The sequence below is a fragment of the Lissotriton vulgaris genome, chromosome 10 (genome assembly GCF_964263255.1).
Source record: "Lissotriton vulgaris chromosome 10, aLisVul1.2, whole genome shotgun sequence".
Lineage (NCBI taxonomy): Eukaryota > Metazoa > Chordata > Amphibia > Caudata > Salamandridae > Lissotriton > Lissotriton vulgaris.
Genome location: NC_141698.1, coordinates 91,395,250 through 91,414,674, shown reverse-complemented (window position 1 = coordinate 91,414,674; position 19,425 = coordinate 91,395,250). Strand labels below are relative to the sequence as shown.

General features: G+C 43.4%; 1 protein-coding gene across 1 annotated transcript in view; it reads left to right on the top strand.

The window, feature by feature from the left end:
* BAIAP3 (BAI1 associated protein 3) overlaps nucleotides 1-7,264 on the top strand; it is a 564,909-nt gene extending 557,645 nt beyond the window's left edge. The window contains exon 33 of the mRNA XM_086940582.1: nucleotides 6,392-7,264. Within this exon, the coding sequence (XP_086796708.1) occupies nucleotides 6,392-6,495 (104 nt within the window). The 3' untranslated portion in view covers nucleotides 6,496-7,264. The remainder of the gene's footprint in view (nucleotides 1-6,391) is intronic.
* The last annotated feature ends 12,161 nt before the right edge of the window (nucleotides 7,265-19,425 follow it).

The window sequence follows — 19,425 nt, the reverse complement described above, 5'->3', positions numbered from 1 at the left end:
CTAGAGGTGATTGAGGAAGATCTGAACGCAACCTCTTGGGGGTCATCTACCTTACCCAGCTTCATCATGGACGCGATCTTGGTGGTGACTCTTAATTCTGTTCTCTATTCATGTGAAGTGAACGCCATTGCGTTTGTGGACATCTGGAGTTAAAAACAAGTGGCGAGTCCCCACAGTAAGCTATTGTGACTAATTGCCCCTGTGGAAATTCAGTGATGTAGCAGAAATACATAGTTCTGGACTCACCCAATTCAGTAATGAACCCAGGCATCAACAGTACCCAGCGGATCACACATAAGGCTTTGCTCTTATGTGTGCAAGACTGAACAGTGGGGGATAAAATCAGACAATTTGACAGTAAAAGGGCGAGTTGCGCCATCATTATACATTATCTTACAACGGTAAAAACCCTCGGGCGATGTAAACCAATGTCCACATCGTTCTATTGTTATATAACATTTCACTGCGGTGTCTACATAACCTGTTAAAGAAATGGTAGCTCAGTCAACCAGGGCTGTGTGTTGTGGGCCTGAATGGTAGCATAATCATTGCCTGCAACCCCTTAACCTTATTGAGGGCCACAGCAGTTACCGGGTGGCTGGCATGATGTGTTTAGGCAAGTGTCTCTTTGTCATCCTCAAGGCGTGCTAAGCATTAAAAGTCATTGGCAAATAAGAGTGTTTTTTAATCTACTCAAGGTGCTGATTTCTATCTCTTGGGTGCTTTGTGTGTTATCTTGTCTTATAATTAAACTTCATGCATAGGACGGTGTGTCTGATAATACTGCTCTGCTGCTTCATTCGGCGTTCGTGTTTTCGCTCTGGGGCATCGCAATTTCTCATACTAGATGCTAACCAGCCCATCCATATACATCTGTCTCATTAGTGTCCTTAATTATGGTTTGGCATACAGCGTACTATCGATTCTCATGTGTTGATATTAAAGGGCGTGTGACAAAGCCTAAGCCAAAATCGTTTGTCAACCAGTGTTATTGATTGCTACTCGGTTTAGTTACGGTGACACCCCGCTTGCTGAGTTTGAGCTGGTTGTAAGTACGCTGTGTAAAGTTATTGTGGCATACAGCGTACTATACATTCACAATTATCATGTCTTTGTTTTAAAGTACGCCAGTTTTGCTTGTCAAAACAGTGTATTGTTTGTCGCTCGGTTTATGACTAATTAAATCGACACCCCGTTCGTAGCGTTCGAGACGGTTGTAAATGTACTGGCTACTGTCTGGCAGTTGGTAGCGGTACTAACCCTCTTGTTACGTATGTACTATAGGTCATGGGGATGATTTGTCCGTTAGCGTGCTTCCTATTTCTGCGGTTGAAGTTGTTGAGTCAGATACCGCGTTTCTTATTTTTAAAGCGTTGCTGCTTCTAGAGCCTGTTGAGGTATCGCTGTTGAGACTGTTGGTACAGTCATCTGACCGAAGGCGCTTATCTAACTAGTCATCGTGACGGCGCCCTGCTCTCCTCAGCCGATTATTACATAGTGACTGTAGTTACTCACGGTTATTAGCTTTATGTCACACCCACGACCTGCCCTATCCACCGGGTCCGGGAGGTGACGGGGTGCATGGCTGCCATCATTTTAACCCTGTTGTGGATCACATGACATAAGGTGGCGCCTGAAGCCTCTCCATGCTGGAGGATCTATATTGGTGGCCATCTTAGAGTGGTGTTCGGAGCGTTACAATGTACTGTGATACACTTAGTAATTCAGTCAGACCATGTCTTTGTTAGATTCTAGTGTATCGCTCTAACTTTTTACTCATATTGGAATTATCCAAATTAAGGTTCACCAATAAATGTGAAGATTGCGTGACACATGGTTGTGGAATGTGCTAAGGTAGCCACACTTGTCAGCCATTGTACAGTGGTTTAATCGCTGCATCTGGCGGCGTGTGTTGACTATCATATAGACAGACCCAGGCATTGTCCCACCATCGTGGTTGTGTTTATTGTGGGTCACGGAAGTCAGAAAGGGGTATCTAGTCTGTTTTTTGCGCAAGTATCTGGCAGTTCTATCTGTGTTCATGTATCACCCTTTAGCAGGTGGTATAATAGCTACAAGCAGAATTACATAATGGGTGCCAGGATTCATAATCTGCATTCACCCACTGTCTTGGTTGTATTGGACTATATAAGGTGTGGAAGGTTACTTAGGCTTGAGAAGGGGAAAGACCTTGTTTACTTAAATTTGGATAGAACTCCACGGTATATCCTCGTTGAGGCCCCTATCATGTGTGGCTAGGCGATGTATCCATCTTTGCTACTTTGAGAACAGGCTCGATTTGGATATCTTGGGAGTTGCTTTTAAGATCACCCACTTCAGGGAGTCTGGGGAATGTTTTTTTTCAAGATAATGGGCAAACATCTTGGTGTTTTTCTTGTGGCAACGGAAGTTGCTTCTGTGCTCTGTGATCCGCAGTTTGATGGAGCGGGTCGTCTCCCCACATAATAGAGATTACAGGGACATGTCAGCAAATTTATACAAATTACAGTATTGGAATTTGTGTGCGATCTCATCTCGCATAGGAAGGTGTTGTTCAATGTTATGGTTTTATGCACAGAAGTGAAAGCACATGAGCTGCCCATGCCACACTGTGACCACTGGCAGTTGCCAAAGGGTTCCCTGTTGGTTTGTGGCCTTTGTCTTTGGCCTAGTGTGGATGAGCATGTCTTTTTTGAGCGTTTGAATGCAAAACGTGGTTGCTCTACATTCATGATCCCTGTGTTCAGTATGTTCCAATGTTTTTTTATCACCTTAGTCAGTTGGTTGGACGCCGGTGTAAATGTTGTTACACAGGGTCTCTGTCTCAGTTTTTTCCTTTTGTTCTAGGAGGCCTCTCTTTCTAGATAGTGCAATACTCCTTGGAGGATAATCCCTTGCAGTAAGGTTTTTTGTGAGGATTTCTGATTCTGTTTTGTATTCCTCCACTGTGCTACAATTTCTCCTCACTCTAAGAAACTGCCTGAGCGGCAGGTTCTCTGAGTGATTTCGGATGGTAGCTACTGAAGAGTAGGAGACTATTGCGGTCAGTGCTTTCTCTGTACATTGTAGTTGACCGCTGACCCCCTTCGATTTTAATAGTGAAGTCCAAAAATGCTATCTGGGAAGGAGATGCAGTGATGGTGAAATTCAGGTATGGGTTCAAGTTGTTAATCCAGCTGAAGAAATCCCCATAGGTTTCCAAATTCCCTTTCCAAAAAATCAGGGCATCGTCAATGAAACGCTTCCATAACCGGATGTTGTCACAGTATGGGTTTGAGTCATGGAAGATGTGGAAGATGTGTTTCCCCTCAAAAGGCCGCCATGTAGAGGCACACCACACTGGGAGCGAAGGACCTCCCCATGGAAGTACATTGCGTCTGGTGGTATAGCTGACCCCTGAACTCAAAGAAATTTTCAGTCAGGGACAGTGTGTTGCATTCCACGATGAAGCTGGGTGAGGTAGATGACCCCCAAGAGGTTGCTTTCAGATCTTCCTCAATCACCTCTAGGGTAGCCCTCTGTGGGATGTTGGTGTACAGGGCTTCTACGTCTAAAGTGATGAGGAAGTCAATTTCGGTCGTTTCTTGGAATTGGTCCAGTAAACGTAGTACATCTGTGGTGTCTTGTATGTATAATGGTATAAGTTTTACCAACGGCTGTAGGAAATGATCACAGAATTGTGACAACGGTTCTAGAATTGAATCAAATCCCGATACAATTGGTCGACCCGGGACAGGGCTGGCCCCCTTGTGAATCTTTGGTAATATATAGAAGTAGGGGGTCTTGGGTTCTTTTTTGATAAGGAAGAAATCCTCCTTCTCACTCAGCCATCCTTGAACCTCAGCCGAGTCGGCCATTCCCGTGATGTATTTTGACAGGCTTTCAATGGAACTCTTAGGAATAGGTTTGTATTATTTCCTATTCCTCAGTTGTCTTAGACATTCTGTATCATAATCGGGAGTTGCCATTATGGCTGTTGCCCTGCCTTGATCAGCCTGTTTTAATGTGATTGTGGGGTCGTTGGGTAATGATTCCATCGCCAGTATCTCTTTTTTAGAGATATTGTTGAATTGTCTCAATTCAGTCATGGCTTTAACATCTTTTAGGACTGCCTGCTAGTAGGTTAGCACCTCGTTGGGTACCATCCCACTATTGTGGGTGAAGGGGGAGGGGTTATGCAGGCCTTTTACTGTCAAATTGTCTGTTTTTATCCCCCACTGTTCAGTCTTGCACACACAGGAGCAAAGCCGTATGCGTGAACCGCCGGGTACTGTTGATGCCTGGGTAATTTACTGAATTGGGTGAGTCCAGAACTATGTATTTCTGCTAAACCACTGAATTTCCACAGGGGCAATTAGTCACAATAGCTCACTGTGGGGACTCACCACTTGTTTTTAACTCCAGATGTCCTCAAACACAATGGCGTTCACTTTACATGAACAAAGAACAGAATTCAGAGTCACCACCAAGATCGCCTTGATGTTTACTGTGTACTATGTGCACCTGTATGATATCTAAACACATTTTTTGTTTCTCAAAACATGTAGATCCAGGTCACAACAGGTACATTTACCAGTAGACACTTTTTACTGTGAGTAATTCTAATACCAATAACTCCAAGTGTAGATAATTCAATTCATATTCCCGGTCCTGAAGAATCGTTAGTACAAATTACTGCAAGCGAGAAACATGTCGACCTACACTTCCTAACAAAGGTCACTCCAACGCGAGACATTACCTGTGCCTTGTTTGATATATTTTTAATTAGGGTAGGAGACCCCCAGAATAAAAAAATATTTCCCTCTAGGTACTCCCAAACCTATTTTAACTCACTTCCTTACATCTACACAGTCCTGGCCCAACACCCGCACTTCACCATAAGGCCGTTGGATAAAAGATCTCCGACAAAGTGCCCCTATTAAAGGGAGCCCGTTGGGTATTGCACCGCCAACCAGACGAGCAGCAGCCCAGAAAATGAAGCATGACACCTGAAAGGGTGTGTGAGGGCATTACAATCCAACAAATAGATTCCCAACTGTAAACCCCACTTGGGGCTGAGTTGGTTCCGGTCTTGATTGACTCTGTTGTTCCGTTTTATAGAGGAACAGCATAATCCTACCTTTTTGGATACTGGGGATAATATTTTGCCATTTTCCCATGTATTTCTGCGTTTAGGTATTCTGATGATAAATGACGGCATTGTTCCAGAGATGGAACGTGGTTCATGGTGAAGTAAGGGTGACTGTGTAGGAAGCACTGAAGGGTGCATAAAGGGTATTGTTAAAGATGTCAAAGATGACACAAACTATCAAGTTGGACAACTCAGTGTAGTCCCTAGCTAAGTGGACTATGCTCAGAAGAAATGCCACAAAGGAACCTGTAGAGCTGCTCAATCTACCAGCTTACTGAAAACCATATTGATCGGCTATCTCTCACACCTCTTCATCCAACATACTGCTAAGTGCTGTGTCCCATAACCTGATCTCTGCACCTTGCTGGTCATTATGAACAACATGGAAACATTTTCTACATATGGTAAAAAACACAACATAGAATAAAAAAACAAAGACAACACCCTCTGTATTGCTTACAAATGTAGCAGTACAATATAATAAGTGTCTGGACGATAGCGTATGTCAGGGTGGTCTCAGGTACCCTCCTGACATTGGGGATAGGAAATACTGTTGGTAAACAGATATATTTAGTGAGATGGCTATTTTGAGGAGAGAGTAAATCGAGGAAAGGATTGGAGATTAACAATGCAAAAGGCGTTGCCGTCATAGGAAGATGGGGTCATGTAGATTGTCCTACATGAAGACGGTCTGACTGTGATTGCTGATCAAGCTGTGGTTAGAGAGGATCAAGTTGAGATGAAATTGTGGGAAAGGTAGTCTTTAAAAAGGTTAAGATAACTTCCAATGAGGTGGAGGTATCAATGAGCAGATTGTAAAGAAGAAGATCAACTTCATGGAAGAATGTGTCAAGGGGACGAGGAGGACAGCAGAGCAGGCAAAGAGGAGATAAATAGAAGAGAAAAAAACAATCACTACTCCAAAGATAACAGGGAAACACAGAGCGAGGAACTAAAGCAATGAAAAGGGACTTGATAGTCTTGTGTTCTACTTCTTCAACTATTTTGTTGATCCAATGGGAGTCAGAGCGACATGCTTGGTTTGGATGTGCTACAACACAGTGACACTGGAGAACTCAAAAGCAGACAATGACAAACAATCATTGTTTTAGTGGGCGATAAACTGTTGTCTAATACATTGCAATGCATAGATGTCAAAATTCATAGAAAAGGGTATAAAGAGAGATAACGTCAGACTTTAGTGCAACATGCTCTTTTCCTTTTGCCCTATATAATTGTTTTCTCTGATCTGCATTCTAGTGAAGTCAATACTGAAAATGCTAGAGGGACGGCTGGACAAGGAAGCACAGGACTTTGTGAAAAAGCTGAAAGAAATGGAGAAGTACATGGGAGAAGAAGAATAAATTATATTTTACAGAATGTATGACATTTGTTAAGAAAAAAATAAAACAAAAAACAAAAATAAATATTATAGTTAAAATTGTTTTCATTTGATATATTTAGGTGTACGTTATCTATTGTTCTGTTGGGTCAAGGTCAGCTTACAAGGAACTAAGGCTTTTAATAGGTCCTGTTTTATCGATAACATTATTGTGGTATATCAGTGTATCGTTTGCCTTGGAAGGCCTTTCAATTCCATCCATTAAGTGGTTTTGTAAGCCTTGCACTAGAACCTACCCGTGACCTGTGTGTACAGTACTACCATTCTTGTTTACCTTTAGATGTAGAGTTTCGTATTCCACTCGAAGGAGCTTGAAGAGGACATATGCTGAAGCATGACATGACGTGCCTCAAAACCAACATATATTTAACACCCAAAGTGAAGATCCTAGCAGTATCAAACATTTTTGGAACACACCCTTCGACTGATCTGTGGTAATGCCATCTTCAGAGCACGGCGCTAGTGTGTGCCCATTATTACTATGAACTTGTCGGCTAGCTGGCTAGTACCTGAATAAAGTTAGATTTGTTTTGTTCCTTCTAAATGGAATGTAACCATTTCACATTCCCAGTTATATTTTTATAACAGTCATGATTTCTTCACAATGTAGCAGATGTATGAATACAGTCATTTACTTAAGAAACCGAGTAAGGCGAGTGTAAGGTATGTTTAACATGTTTGACTACAATGTTTTATATTTGTATTTTACATTTAATAAAATGTGAAACTGACATTTGGTCTGTGTGACTTTCCGTCGTTTTATAATTGTACTGTATTTTCCAAAATACAGCCTGAATCTCCTAGACCTTGCGGCACATGAGGACTTGTTTCACGACAATTTTTTACACATCTAGTGTCGAATCAGACGCCCCTAAATTTGCCCTCTGCACATGAAAAAAAAGTCACAAATGTAGGATTTGGGGCTATCCACATAATAGCAACAGACAGGTCTAAACAAATGAATGAATATGTGTTTTTGATATTGGTATGTTAACCACACCAAGGAACACCAGTGTGACGATGGCGATTAATTCAACATAAGGCTAAAAAGGGTCCCCCAAAATACGCCAAATTTAAATTGGGCAATGTCTGAAATGAAGGAAAAAAGTATATTTTAGATTAATAGATTCAAATAGTAATTCAATATTCAGACTACCAACCACTTATCCAAAGAAACAATGAGTGACTTAAAAAATACATGGTCATCAATTATTCACAACAGCCAAAATAACAGAAAACCGTAAATGGCAAATTGAAGGACTTTTATTTTCTAACAGAAAAATGTAGAAGTAGATAAAGAAACAAATATGCAGATGTGTTCAAACATGATGATCAAGGACATGGAAAAATAGAGAAAGTGGAGATTATACACACATGGTACGTGAAGTGAGGCACCATTCATTGCCATCTCAATAGACTGAAAACAAGTGTATGAAGGTTCTACATTTTCATTCCTAGTACACATGTAACATATCAAATGGCGTTTTAATCCAAACTAAGTAGAGGACTCATCAGGAAAAAACAATAAAAAGATCTGCAAACTAACAAATAAGACTATTATATATGGGAGTAATCCATAGTTATTGAAAAGCAACAGGTATGTCAAAACATCTCTCGCTACATCCACACCAGTTTCACGGTTATTCCCTCACTATGTCCACAAAAATTGTATGTGTGCATTGGCATACACTAACACTCCCACGTTATCTCATGCTGGGACATCCAGAAAACCACCAGTGGTTCAGCTTTACTTGTGGAAATTTGCAAGCAATAAATCCAATTTACGTCAGTACTCTGTGAATTCAAACTGGAAATTTGAGGTATTAATTTCCTAAATTCTTTCTGTCTACGAGCTGTCTCCACTGTCATGTCAGAAAAAATATGAAAAGGAACTTCATTATGAGCTGAAAATTATATCTCCTTGAATAACTGGTCAAGAATGGCTTCCTTCAGCCTATAATCTGAGAAGTTCACCAAGATAGTTCTGGGGTACTTAGCTTGGGTGGGGGCTTGAGCAGAGAATCTATGAGCTCGCATGATATGTATTCTTGCAGAACATATGATTTTAACAAACTCTCAATGTGTAATCTAGAGCCCATGACATCCTCTTTGTGTTCTCGTACCCCGGTCAGACATAGGTTGGAGTGTGTGGAGTGATTCTACAGTTTTTCTTGCTTCTCTCCAAGTGATAATAGCTTCCTTTCAAGTTGGCCAGTTAACGCCAAAGTAGTGTGGATTTTATCCTTGCATTCTGACACTCACTATTCCATCGCCTCATTCCGGCCAGCAGCTCAACCATCTGTTAATTCATGCTACCCAACTGTTCATTATCTCTAGCTAGGTTGTTTTAATTATTTAAACTTCCATCAGCACTTCCTCTAGCATATCGAAAAATTGGCCCAGTGCGTGTTGGCCAATTTCCATTCTCCCTGTGGTGTCTGATGGCTCTCCCCATGGCGAATATACCTCTAATAATCGCTGCCCTCCTAGAACATGCTGAGCCCCCAGATCAGGGCTGCTCTTTTTTATGCCAATAGGTTTGTTTGAAGCAGCTGTGCGCTTTATCAAGTGATGAATGATTTATTGATTGGTTCCTCTAGTTGATTATCTTTACCACTCCTGTTAATAGAAGTTTTTGTAGCAGTCTTATGAGGTTGGAATATCACAAATGTTATGCTCCTAGCTTTCCTCCTAATCCTATTGATGCCGGAGGCCCTTTTGATTGAGCAACCAAAACTTAATACCATAATTTCGAGCTAAGGGAGTACAGGCATCTATTGCTCAACTGTCTACATTAAAAATGTGTTGTGTTATTCAAAAATGTTCGCAGGTTCAAAATTGTTGATTCCCAAAGTTCTTTATTGAAGTCAAGTTCCTCAAATAATGGCAACAGCGTTTCATCAAAATCAAAGGTTCCAAATTAATCCAAAAGCATAAAGTATACAGATCACAATACAGCCAACGCGTTTCGTCCGGCAACGGACATCATCAGGGCTCCAAGAACAATAACTGTATAAGAGTAGAATCAATGCCGATCTGTATCACTGTACTGTACAGCATTGGATTTGGAAATGCCCAGTGTCGCCGGTCTGGATCACGCTTGGGAGAATACCCGTTTGGAATAAGGCACAGAAGAATATTGGCTTTTTTGAGATTCTACATTGAAAAGATAGAACTTAATTGTGTATCCAGGCCTGATAAGGGTTTCCATTATTGAAATGAAGAATTTATTGAACTGTTGAACATAAAACTGGCCCCCTTTTCACTGGGTCAAGTGTTTCTTTTTTGAGATGTTCACACTTTAATTTGGGAGGCAGGAGGCAGCTGCTATACAGTACAGTGATACAGATCGGCATTGATTCTACTCTTATACAGTTATTGTTCTTGGAGCCCTGATGATGTCCGTAGCCAGACGAAACACGTTGGCTGTATTGTGATCTGTATACCTTATGCTTTTGGATTAATTTGGAACCTTTGATTTTGATGAAACGCTGTCGCCATTATTTGATAAACTTGACTTCAATAAAGAACTTTGGGAATCAACAATTTTGAACCTGCGAAAATGTTTGAATAACACAACGCTCCTTCAGCTGTAATAGTGACTTTCTGGTTTGATTGGGGTCCTAACGGTAGATCCCTTGTGGTTGAGCGTACAGACTTTGTGAATTGGTGGACAATTACTAATATATACATTGATTTCTGTGTGCTTATCCTTTCACCAATACCGTTTTTCTCATATTGTTTTAAAAATGTGTTGTATAAAGAGAGATTTCAAATGTTCCACTAGGTTAAAGATGTTGCCAGTTTCCTGAGGTCCGTGGGAAAAATGTAAATTTAACAAACCAATTTGGGAGAGGGGGAGAAAGAGATAGGAGGGGGGTGCAGAAGTACAGGAACTTTTTTATGGTCTCAAGATGCAATAGCCAATTAAAGAGTGGGAGGAGCAGGAACAGGAGGTCGGGCGAAGGCCCCGCTCGAGCGCTCAGGTCCACCCTTTTGTAAAGCGCTCGGATATCCTTCAGGATCTTGTTCGCGCTACATAAAACTTTATTAAAAAAAATAAGGGTGGGTATTCTTGGATGAAGGGGCTGCAGTTGAAAAGGGGGGTAAAGGATGAAATCAGAAATTTGATGTGTGGTCTTGATGGGGTGCACAAGTTTGTGCGTTTAGATAAGAGTGACGGCAAAGCATACTTTGGACTAGAGATGGTGCCATAGGTGATATGCATTTTTAGTTAATTCTTGGTTTCGCAGCGCTTTACAGGCAATTATTTTTGCTTGTGCATACACAATGTACTTTTGAGGCAGGATTTCTCTATTATAATGTATATCACTGGAGGCACTATAACTTTTAGAATGGGGCTATTGGTCAGCAGAGTATAGTGTATTGCCTAAGCTATTGGTGTTGTGCACAGCTTGTCACTTTTATGAGCTTAAATTAAAAGAAATGTTGAAGGCTTTTCATTGAATGTCAATGATTTAAACAACTGTAGGCAAAAACAAGCATGTGAAACTGGAATTAGGGGTCACAGCTCAACACGACGGAGTACCGTCTCCACCAAGCTGAAGGTCTGCCTGCCTGATTTATAGACGGGCAGACGATAAGTATGTCAGAATTGGCGACTACTCCAGCTCCATATCAGACTACCTCTTTTTATGGCCATACAGAGTTGGGTACGCCAGAGTTTTGACCCTTTCACCAACCTTCCAATTTAGAATGGGCAGTTTTTATTCTTCCTTACAGCTGTGAAAAAAGTGGTGGCCAAGCAGTAAACACCTTTAAATGATAGCCACGCCATGGGAGACAACTACCGTGATTTTGGAGTCACTAGTTCCTACTTTGGAATTTTGTTTTTGAAAAAACAAAAACATGTTTAAAGTTTGACAGATGGTACCATCATTTTGATGGAACCATCTGTCAAACTATTCATACATTAACAAAAGCTGCCATGACCGCAGTCCCTCCTAATTATAAGAAATGTCCACTGGACATCTGTAAATTCGGAGAGTGGTTACTTTGTCAGGGCGATGGAGTGCTTTACTATAATCTGAAGTATAAATCAGGCCCTTAATTTAAATTTAAAAATGAACTATTTTGAATAAATTAGGTTACAAGTATTTGTGTAAATTAAAAATGAAATTCACGGAGAGAAAATAAGACATATTTTATTTCCTATCAATAATTATTAAACGTAATATGTATAGTGAGCCAAAGGTAGTTTAATTATATTTTAATAAAATGTGTTACATAGATTTTTTAATTCAAAAAAGGTTATTAAATATTTTAAAATACAATTGTAAATGTTTTATATGTAGTTAATTTTTATACATTAAAATAATGTTTTTATATTTTTATTTCGTTTTAATAATATAGTTTAACATTATTTCCTATGGGATCTATTTTAAGTCCCTACCTCCATAACTTTATATTGCAGAGTATTGCAGTAAAAAGTGTTTGGCCATGTGGTGTGCTGTACAACATTTGTAATGAAGTACATTTACAACTTTTGTGGTACAGATCAGATAATACTTAATCGTGGCAGTAAAACAAACCCAAAAAAGCACAATTCAAACATTAAAAATCATTAAAAACATATCTCATGACCTCATCAAAATACAAATCTAAAAGCAACAGATAAATATTCGTATATTAAAAACAGCAAAATAACACATTAGAACAACATAATATGGGCATCCTGCCATGAGACTCAATGCCCCATTATCATTGCTTAAACAAATCTAAATGGCACCAGACTGTTAAAACGGCCTTTGTTTTCTCATACCTATAGCACATTTTAGAAAAGAACAAATGCAACTACAGAGTGCAGGTAGATTTAACCCTTGGCGAGTCTTCTGATGCTGCAAGCTCTGATTAAAGGGAATAAAGACCTTTTAGAGTATGTCAAGTAAAATTTGGAGAAAAAGGTGAACGGGAGCAAACTCCGAGGCGAGGACTTGTCACAGGGACATATTTTAATATCAGTGGAGTCAAACTGGCTCAAATGGAAGCTCTGGTAGGATGAGAAGTGCTTCGGTCTCCCCAAAATAGACGATTAATGCTTAACATATTGCAACCAAGATATGGCCAGTCCTCCACCACAAGCTAGGCAACAAGCGGTAACCTTCCTATTAACCCCTTCGATGCTGATGACGGAACGGTTCCGTCTTCAGCGTCGGTTGAGCTGTGCTGATGACGGAACCGTTCCTTCATGACTCCGCCCGCGCAAGGCGGAGTCAGCATGGGCGGGGAATTCGCGCCGCACGGATGCGGTTAAAACCAGGGTTTGGGTTTCCACAACCAGCACACCATAGCACCAAAGGGGCCAGTGTGATCAGGCCATCAACATACTCAACCGCCAGCTCCTGGTGGACAATATAGGTGGCGCAAACCAGGGGTACATCTAGGTGTTGTTGCAGTACCATTTCTCTTCTGTATGGAGAGCAGTGGTGTTGGAGTATCCTTGGATACCATCCCCATACATAAGAATAAGGAGACATTTACTACTAAAATACCTCCACCGGTGTGGGGGGGGGGGCACAGGCTTTTTTCCAATAGGTAAGGTTATGCTGTAAATAAAGCCAGCAGCCTTAGCAAACCTTTGAGAGGTTTTATATATATCTACAAGGACTCCAGTTTTCCTTAGCATCAAAAATAAATACCCATGGGTGGGTGCAACACGGTGACCTTGTAGAAACACACTTTTCATCTTAAGAGATTTGGGGCCACAGAACATAGTGAAAGGTTTAGAGTGGTTCATGAATTAAGGACTCCATAAAGTTGGCAAATTCCTGGAAAAAAATGTATAGGCTCTAATGTGTTCTTCCAAATAAAACATTGTCATCTGTGTAGAGTAACGCCAGTACTTTTTTCTTACCGACATATGGTACATCTGCAGCACAAACAGAGAGTGCTTCCTCGAGACCGTTAATGTACAGTAAAAATAGTACAGGGGCCAAAACGCACCCTTGGCGTACTACACTCTTTTCCAGCAGAAGCTATTGGTACGCTCGCCCGCTGGGCCATACCTAATGGACGCTGAGAGATTGAAGTGGAAGGTTGGAATAAAACGTAACAAGCATCAAGTCCACCCCTATACCCTCCAGCAATGCCCACAGCTTAGATCCTACCACACTGTTGAAGGCGCTCAACAAATCCATGAAGGCTAGAAGATGGAGCCCTGCTTTGCGGTGGTATATTTGCTAATGAGCAAGTGAAAGTTTAAGCGTTGCTCCACAGTATCCAGTCCCTCCTTTAAATCTTACTACATCTATGAAAGCGGGTTTGTATCCCTGACCCAGGACAACAAGCACTCCAGCACAACCTTCCCTACAATATATACAGCAGAATCCAGCAGGGAAATTGGGTTATTACATTGGAAACTGCGAGTTGTCCATTTTAAAAATAGGCACAATGGCAGTGTGCCATGATCTGGGGAGGTCAGCGCTAGTAAAAGCATGGACACAGTTTCATAATAATGGGGCCCACGATTCCGGGACTGATTATATGTCCATAGGCACCCAATCAGGTCCTGGGACCTTTTTAGCGTCCCAGACTTCCTCCAAGGTAAATTTCAGGTTGATTGCCAACTTCTCTGCTTCAGGGCCTTCTTGACCAGTCAGAGCAATATGAGGCACGAAAATGGGCCTCCCATGCCTCTGAGCTAATAGTGGTGATGACTGTGTCATTACTTGATCCCAAGAAACCAATGTCCTTAACCACCTTCCAGAAAGTCTTGGCGTCCTTCGTTCTACAAGACTAAACCAGAATCTCCCAATGTTCCATTTTAATCTCCTTGTGCCTCCTACGCAGGTTCCCTTTGTATTAAACTCTAAGCACTTGAATCTTCTGACTGTCTCTGTGGTTCTCCTTCAAAGCCCTGTGCAAGTTGGCAGAGGCCTTCTTGAAAGAGGAATAAAATCACTTGGCCCATAGGTTGGCAGATCTGATTGGCTTAATAATGAGGTTGATAATAGCTAGCAACTGCATTTGGCCTTTTTTGGCTGCAGTAACTTTAGAAATGTTGTTTGTGAATTGCAATGGGACTACTGTTTTGTGTGTTGATAAATGTCCCTCCTTAAACCCTTCATTGGTCTTTTCTAACCCCCTCCCAGTTAATAGAAAGTATGCCCCATTTAACATCTACTCTCCCGCTTCTTTTTACATTTACTACTTAGGAGCCGATTCAGTCGTTCGGAAATGCTCGTGATCGGATTCGGTATTGCAGAATCCGATTCGGAACCCTTGTGCGAACGAATCGTGCACATTTCCCAGTGACCGATGCCGATCCCCGGAAATGGTTTGGGCAGTTCAAATCGGTTCTGAAAGGCATTCAGACAGCCTGAGTCTTTTGGAGCCGAATCGGACAGCTCTATGGACACGGTTTCCGAACGAGCGATTACGATGACCGATTTGGACAGCCGTTCTGATTAAGTCTGCCGACTTGAAACAGCTGTCGGAATCTGTCTTTGTGGGCCCATATCAGGCCCCTCCTTCAGCCGGGGCCTTCAGAGTCCGTCCCGTGGGGGTACCCATGGGACCCCTCTTCACAACCATGCACAGTGCGGCAGGCACAATGGGGAGCCTGCAACAGGGTGCAAAGTTTCCCCCAACCACCCCTTTTTTCAATGGCAGCCTGTGTTCTCGTCCAGAACACAGGCTCCCATTGAAATCAATGGAAGTGTGACCAGATGATGTTGGGAAGCATCTTAATCGGTCTCTGGGACTAACAGGACCAGATTCATTCAGAAATAATTCAGAAAATGATTCGTTCTGAAAAGTTTCCGAATTACATCGGAATCGGCCCCTAAGTAGTAAACTTCCATGTGTGAGGATCTCCCATATAAAGCATAGGCGAGATGGAGAATTACACTTGCGGGTGTAGTACTTTAGTAGTGCTATTGTAGTAGTATTAAATTTACTACAAAATGCAGTTTGTGAAAATTGCCAATTCTATTGATCGAGCTTTAGATGGCTTGATGAGATGTAACTTGTAAAAAAGAATAGCTCTCTTTTTTGACCATGGTAAGTCATGTTTGCCAACATATTTCTCTTAAGTTTGCAATAGCAATAAAATGGTGGATAAAATGTTTATATCACTTTCATTGAGCAATTAAGAGTTTGACCCTGGTAAAGGGGCCAGTGGCGGCCAAACAACCTTATGAACTATCAGACTGACTACCCAGTCTAAACTGTTAATAGGCCATAAATTGAATTAGCAGGTCTCAGGAGAAAGCGGTATTCTTATTTACTAATGGTCCTTGTCAAAAAGTAAAGATGAGTGCTAATGTGCATAGGTAGTGTTTCCTGACTTCCTGCAACCTCCTATTTTTCAGTTCAACAGGATCATATAGCTCTATATTAGAGCTTAAGGCACCACACCTTTAAGTTAAGAAACTGATAAGCATACATATTTTATTTTAGGAATTTAAAGGAAGTTTACTTTGCAGGATTCAGCTCTTGGTCAATGGGTCAGAGAAAAAATTCTGGCTTGGTTATTTAAGAGCCATCAGAGTAATCTTTTCAGTGCCACGGCATTTGGCAGTTTTAATTAGCTTCAGAAGAAACAGCTGTAGGCTGATCTACTTGAAGAGTTCAGAAGAAAGGTTTACTCTAACAGAATTTGGAGTTATATTTAAGGTGAAAAAATCTGACCTTTAGGAAACTGTATTCTTCATATCAATTACCTTCTAGTTCATCTACTGTTTTGGGGCTGTATTACACAAGTGCCCTGGAGGCCCAACATTGGCTGTAATATACATTGTGTCCTGGGAGTGCAACGGCGTGTGCGCCTGCTTTGTGAGCCTCCGGGGCACAATGGTATTACAGAAGGGACCACAAACAGTTGTGGGTCCACTGCTGTAACACTGATAGCGCTGGTGCACAGGTAGAATCAGTGCTATCATGAGAGGGCATTCCCTCATTTGCATGGGAGCAAGCCCCATGCATATGAGGGAATTACTTTGCCTCTGTGCCCATGCCATATTATGGGTGCAAAGGCAAACATGTCCTTAGGCGGCGCATTGAAAGTGTGCCACAAAAAGGAGGTGAACGTTCAGTGTGAGTCATAAAGGTAGACCTCTGGAGGAGAGAAAGGGGGCCATCTGGACCCCCCCAGACATCCCCCTGCAGGCTGGTGCAGTCACTTGCTGCACCCGCCTGCAAAAGGATTGCTCTACCCTCTTAAAAGTGCAGGTGGTACGCAGCCTGCACAGTGAAATAGGGAGCGGCTTTGAAGCACCTGCACCGCATTTTACCTGAATGCACTGCCCTGGTGACAGCGCAAGTCTGCAACTGCCCTGGTGGCAGGGCATTCTTTTTAATACAGTGCACTGCCCCGGTTTATATCTGGCGCACCCTTTGAAAGGATAGAGAAATTGCACTGTATGCATAATATGGCCCTGTGTGTTTGCCTGCTTTGTGCACCCCCCAGGGCACTTTGGCATTACAGAAGGAGCCACAGACACTTGTACGGCCCCTTCTGTAATACTGACGGCGCAGGCGCACATGCAGTGCCAGCACCATTTTGTGTGCTTATTCGGTCACTTACAAGGGGGTGTGGCCTCATGCAAATGAGGAAATCTCGTTGCCTCTGCGTTTGTGACGTATTATGGGCGGGCGTGCAACAGCAAGGTAGCCGTCTGGAGGTTTACTGACACAAAAAAGAGGTACACTGTCTTCTGCAGCCACTGAGGGCAGTCCTCCGGAGAGGACGAAGGGGTTCCCATTGAACCCCCCTTAACATCCCTCTGCCGGCGGGTGCAGTCACTCACTGCACCTGCCTGCACGGGATCTCTGTCCCGTCTGAGTACATGCCAGTGCTCCCTGCACAGTGAACTGCAGCTTGGCTGATTAACCCCTTGCATGCTTGTGATGGAACCGTTCCGTCACAAGCCTCGGGTGAGCTGTGCTTGTGACGGAACGGTTCCGTCACGGCCTGCACGCGCGAATTCCGCGCCTGCGCTGACGATTTAAAGGGCGGGCGGGTTCGTGACGGAACCGTTCCGTCACAAGCACAGCTCACCCGCGAGCCGTGACGGAGCGGTTCCGTCACAAGCACGGAACCGCCGCGCGGCCGCCCCACACCCTTAGCGCTGCGGCGGAATAGCCGCCGCAGCGAAGGGGTTAAAGCAGCTACTCTGTATTTCACTCAACTTTCACCTTGAAAAGAACAACGACCGCAACTCCACCACCCTGCTGGACAACCTCGCCAACCTCGGACTTCAACAACTGGTCGCTTCCCCCACCCACATCGCAGGTCACACTCTCGACCCTATCTTCACCTCCAGCAATCATGTCTCCTTCAGCCACACCACGAATCTCCTTTGGACTGACCACAGCTGCGTTCACTTTACCTACAACAAGCCCAAACCCAACAACCACCCCCAACCAACTCTGCAAAGAAACTGGAACAAAATCACCATCGACCAGATCTCCTCATCGCTTCTTCTAAACCCCCCAGCCCACTCCTCAAACCCCGACCAAGCCGCCACCAACCTCACCCTATGGCTATCCAACAGCGCCGACATCCTAGCACCACTGAAAAAACGACAAAGCAAACTTGGCAGCAAGAAGGCCTCATGGTTCAACGATGATCTTAGGAAATCCAAGAAACTCTGCCGCTCCCTTGAGAAAGCCTGGAAAAAAGACCCAACCACCAGCACCAAGGACGCCTTCAAAAACGCCACCCGCATACACCATCAACTGATCCGAAAGGCCAAGAAAACCGCCTTCAAGGAACGACTAGATAACAACGCCCACAACAGCAAGGAACTTTTCAACATCGTCAAGGAATTTTTCAACCCCTCAGCCAACTCCAACGACATCACCCCCTCTCAAGCCCTCTGCGACTCCCTAGCCTCATTCTTCCACAACAAAATTGCAGACATCCACAACAGCTTCGACAAACAACCCGGAGACCAACCCACCCAACCATCTGCTGGACCTTCACCCCCCTCAAACATCCTTACTGACTGGAACACAATCTCCACTGAGGACACCATCCGCCTGATGAACTCCATCCACTCAGGATCCCCACAGACCCATGCCCTCACCACATCTTCAACAAAGCAGACTCCATCATAGCACCGCACCTCCGAGACGTCATCAACTGCTCCTTCAAATCCGCCACCTTCCCGGAAAGCTGGAAACACGCCGAACTCAGCGCCCTTCTGAAGAAACCCACAGCGGACCCCACCGAACTCAAAAATTACCGCCCCATCTCGCTCCTTCCATTCCCGGCCAAAGTCATCGAGAAAGCGGTCAACAACCAGCTCGCCGCCTTCCTCGAAGCCAACAAATCCCTCGACTCCTCACAGTCCGGCTTCCGAGCAAAACACAGCACTGAGACCGCCCTCATCGCAGCAACAGACGACATTCGAACTCTACTGGACAATGGAGACACAGTCGCCCTCATCCTCCTCTACCTCTCCGCAGCCTTTGACACAGTCTGCCATAGCACCCTTCTACAGCGCCTCAGAAACATCGGAATCCAAGGAAAAGCACTGGAATGGATCACCTCGTTCCTCACCGGAAGAACCCAGAAAGTCCGCCTCCCACATTCAAATCAGAGGCCACTGAAGTCATCTGCGGCGTACCACAAGGATCTTCACTCAGCCCCACCCTTTTCAACGTATACATGAGCCCCCTCGCGGCCATCGCCCGCCAACACAACCTCAACATCATCTCCTACGCGGATGACACTCAACTGATCCTATCACTCACCAATGACCCCAGCACCGCCAAAACTAACCTACACGAAGGAATGAAAGAAGTAGCCGAATGGATGAAACACAGCCGTCTGAAACTGAACTCTGATAAAACAGAAGTCCTCATCTTAGGTACCTCCCCCTCCGCATGGGACGACTCTTGGTGGCCAGAAGCCCTTGGAAAAGCA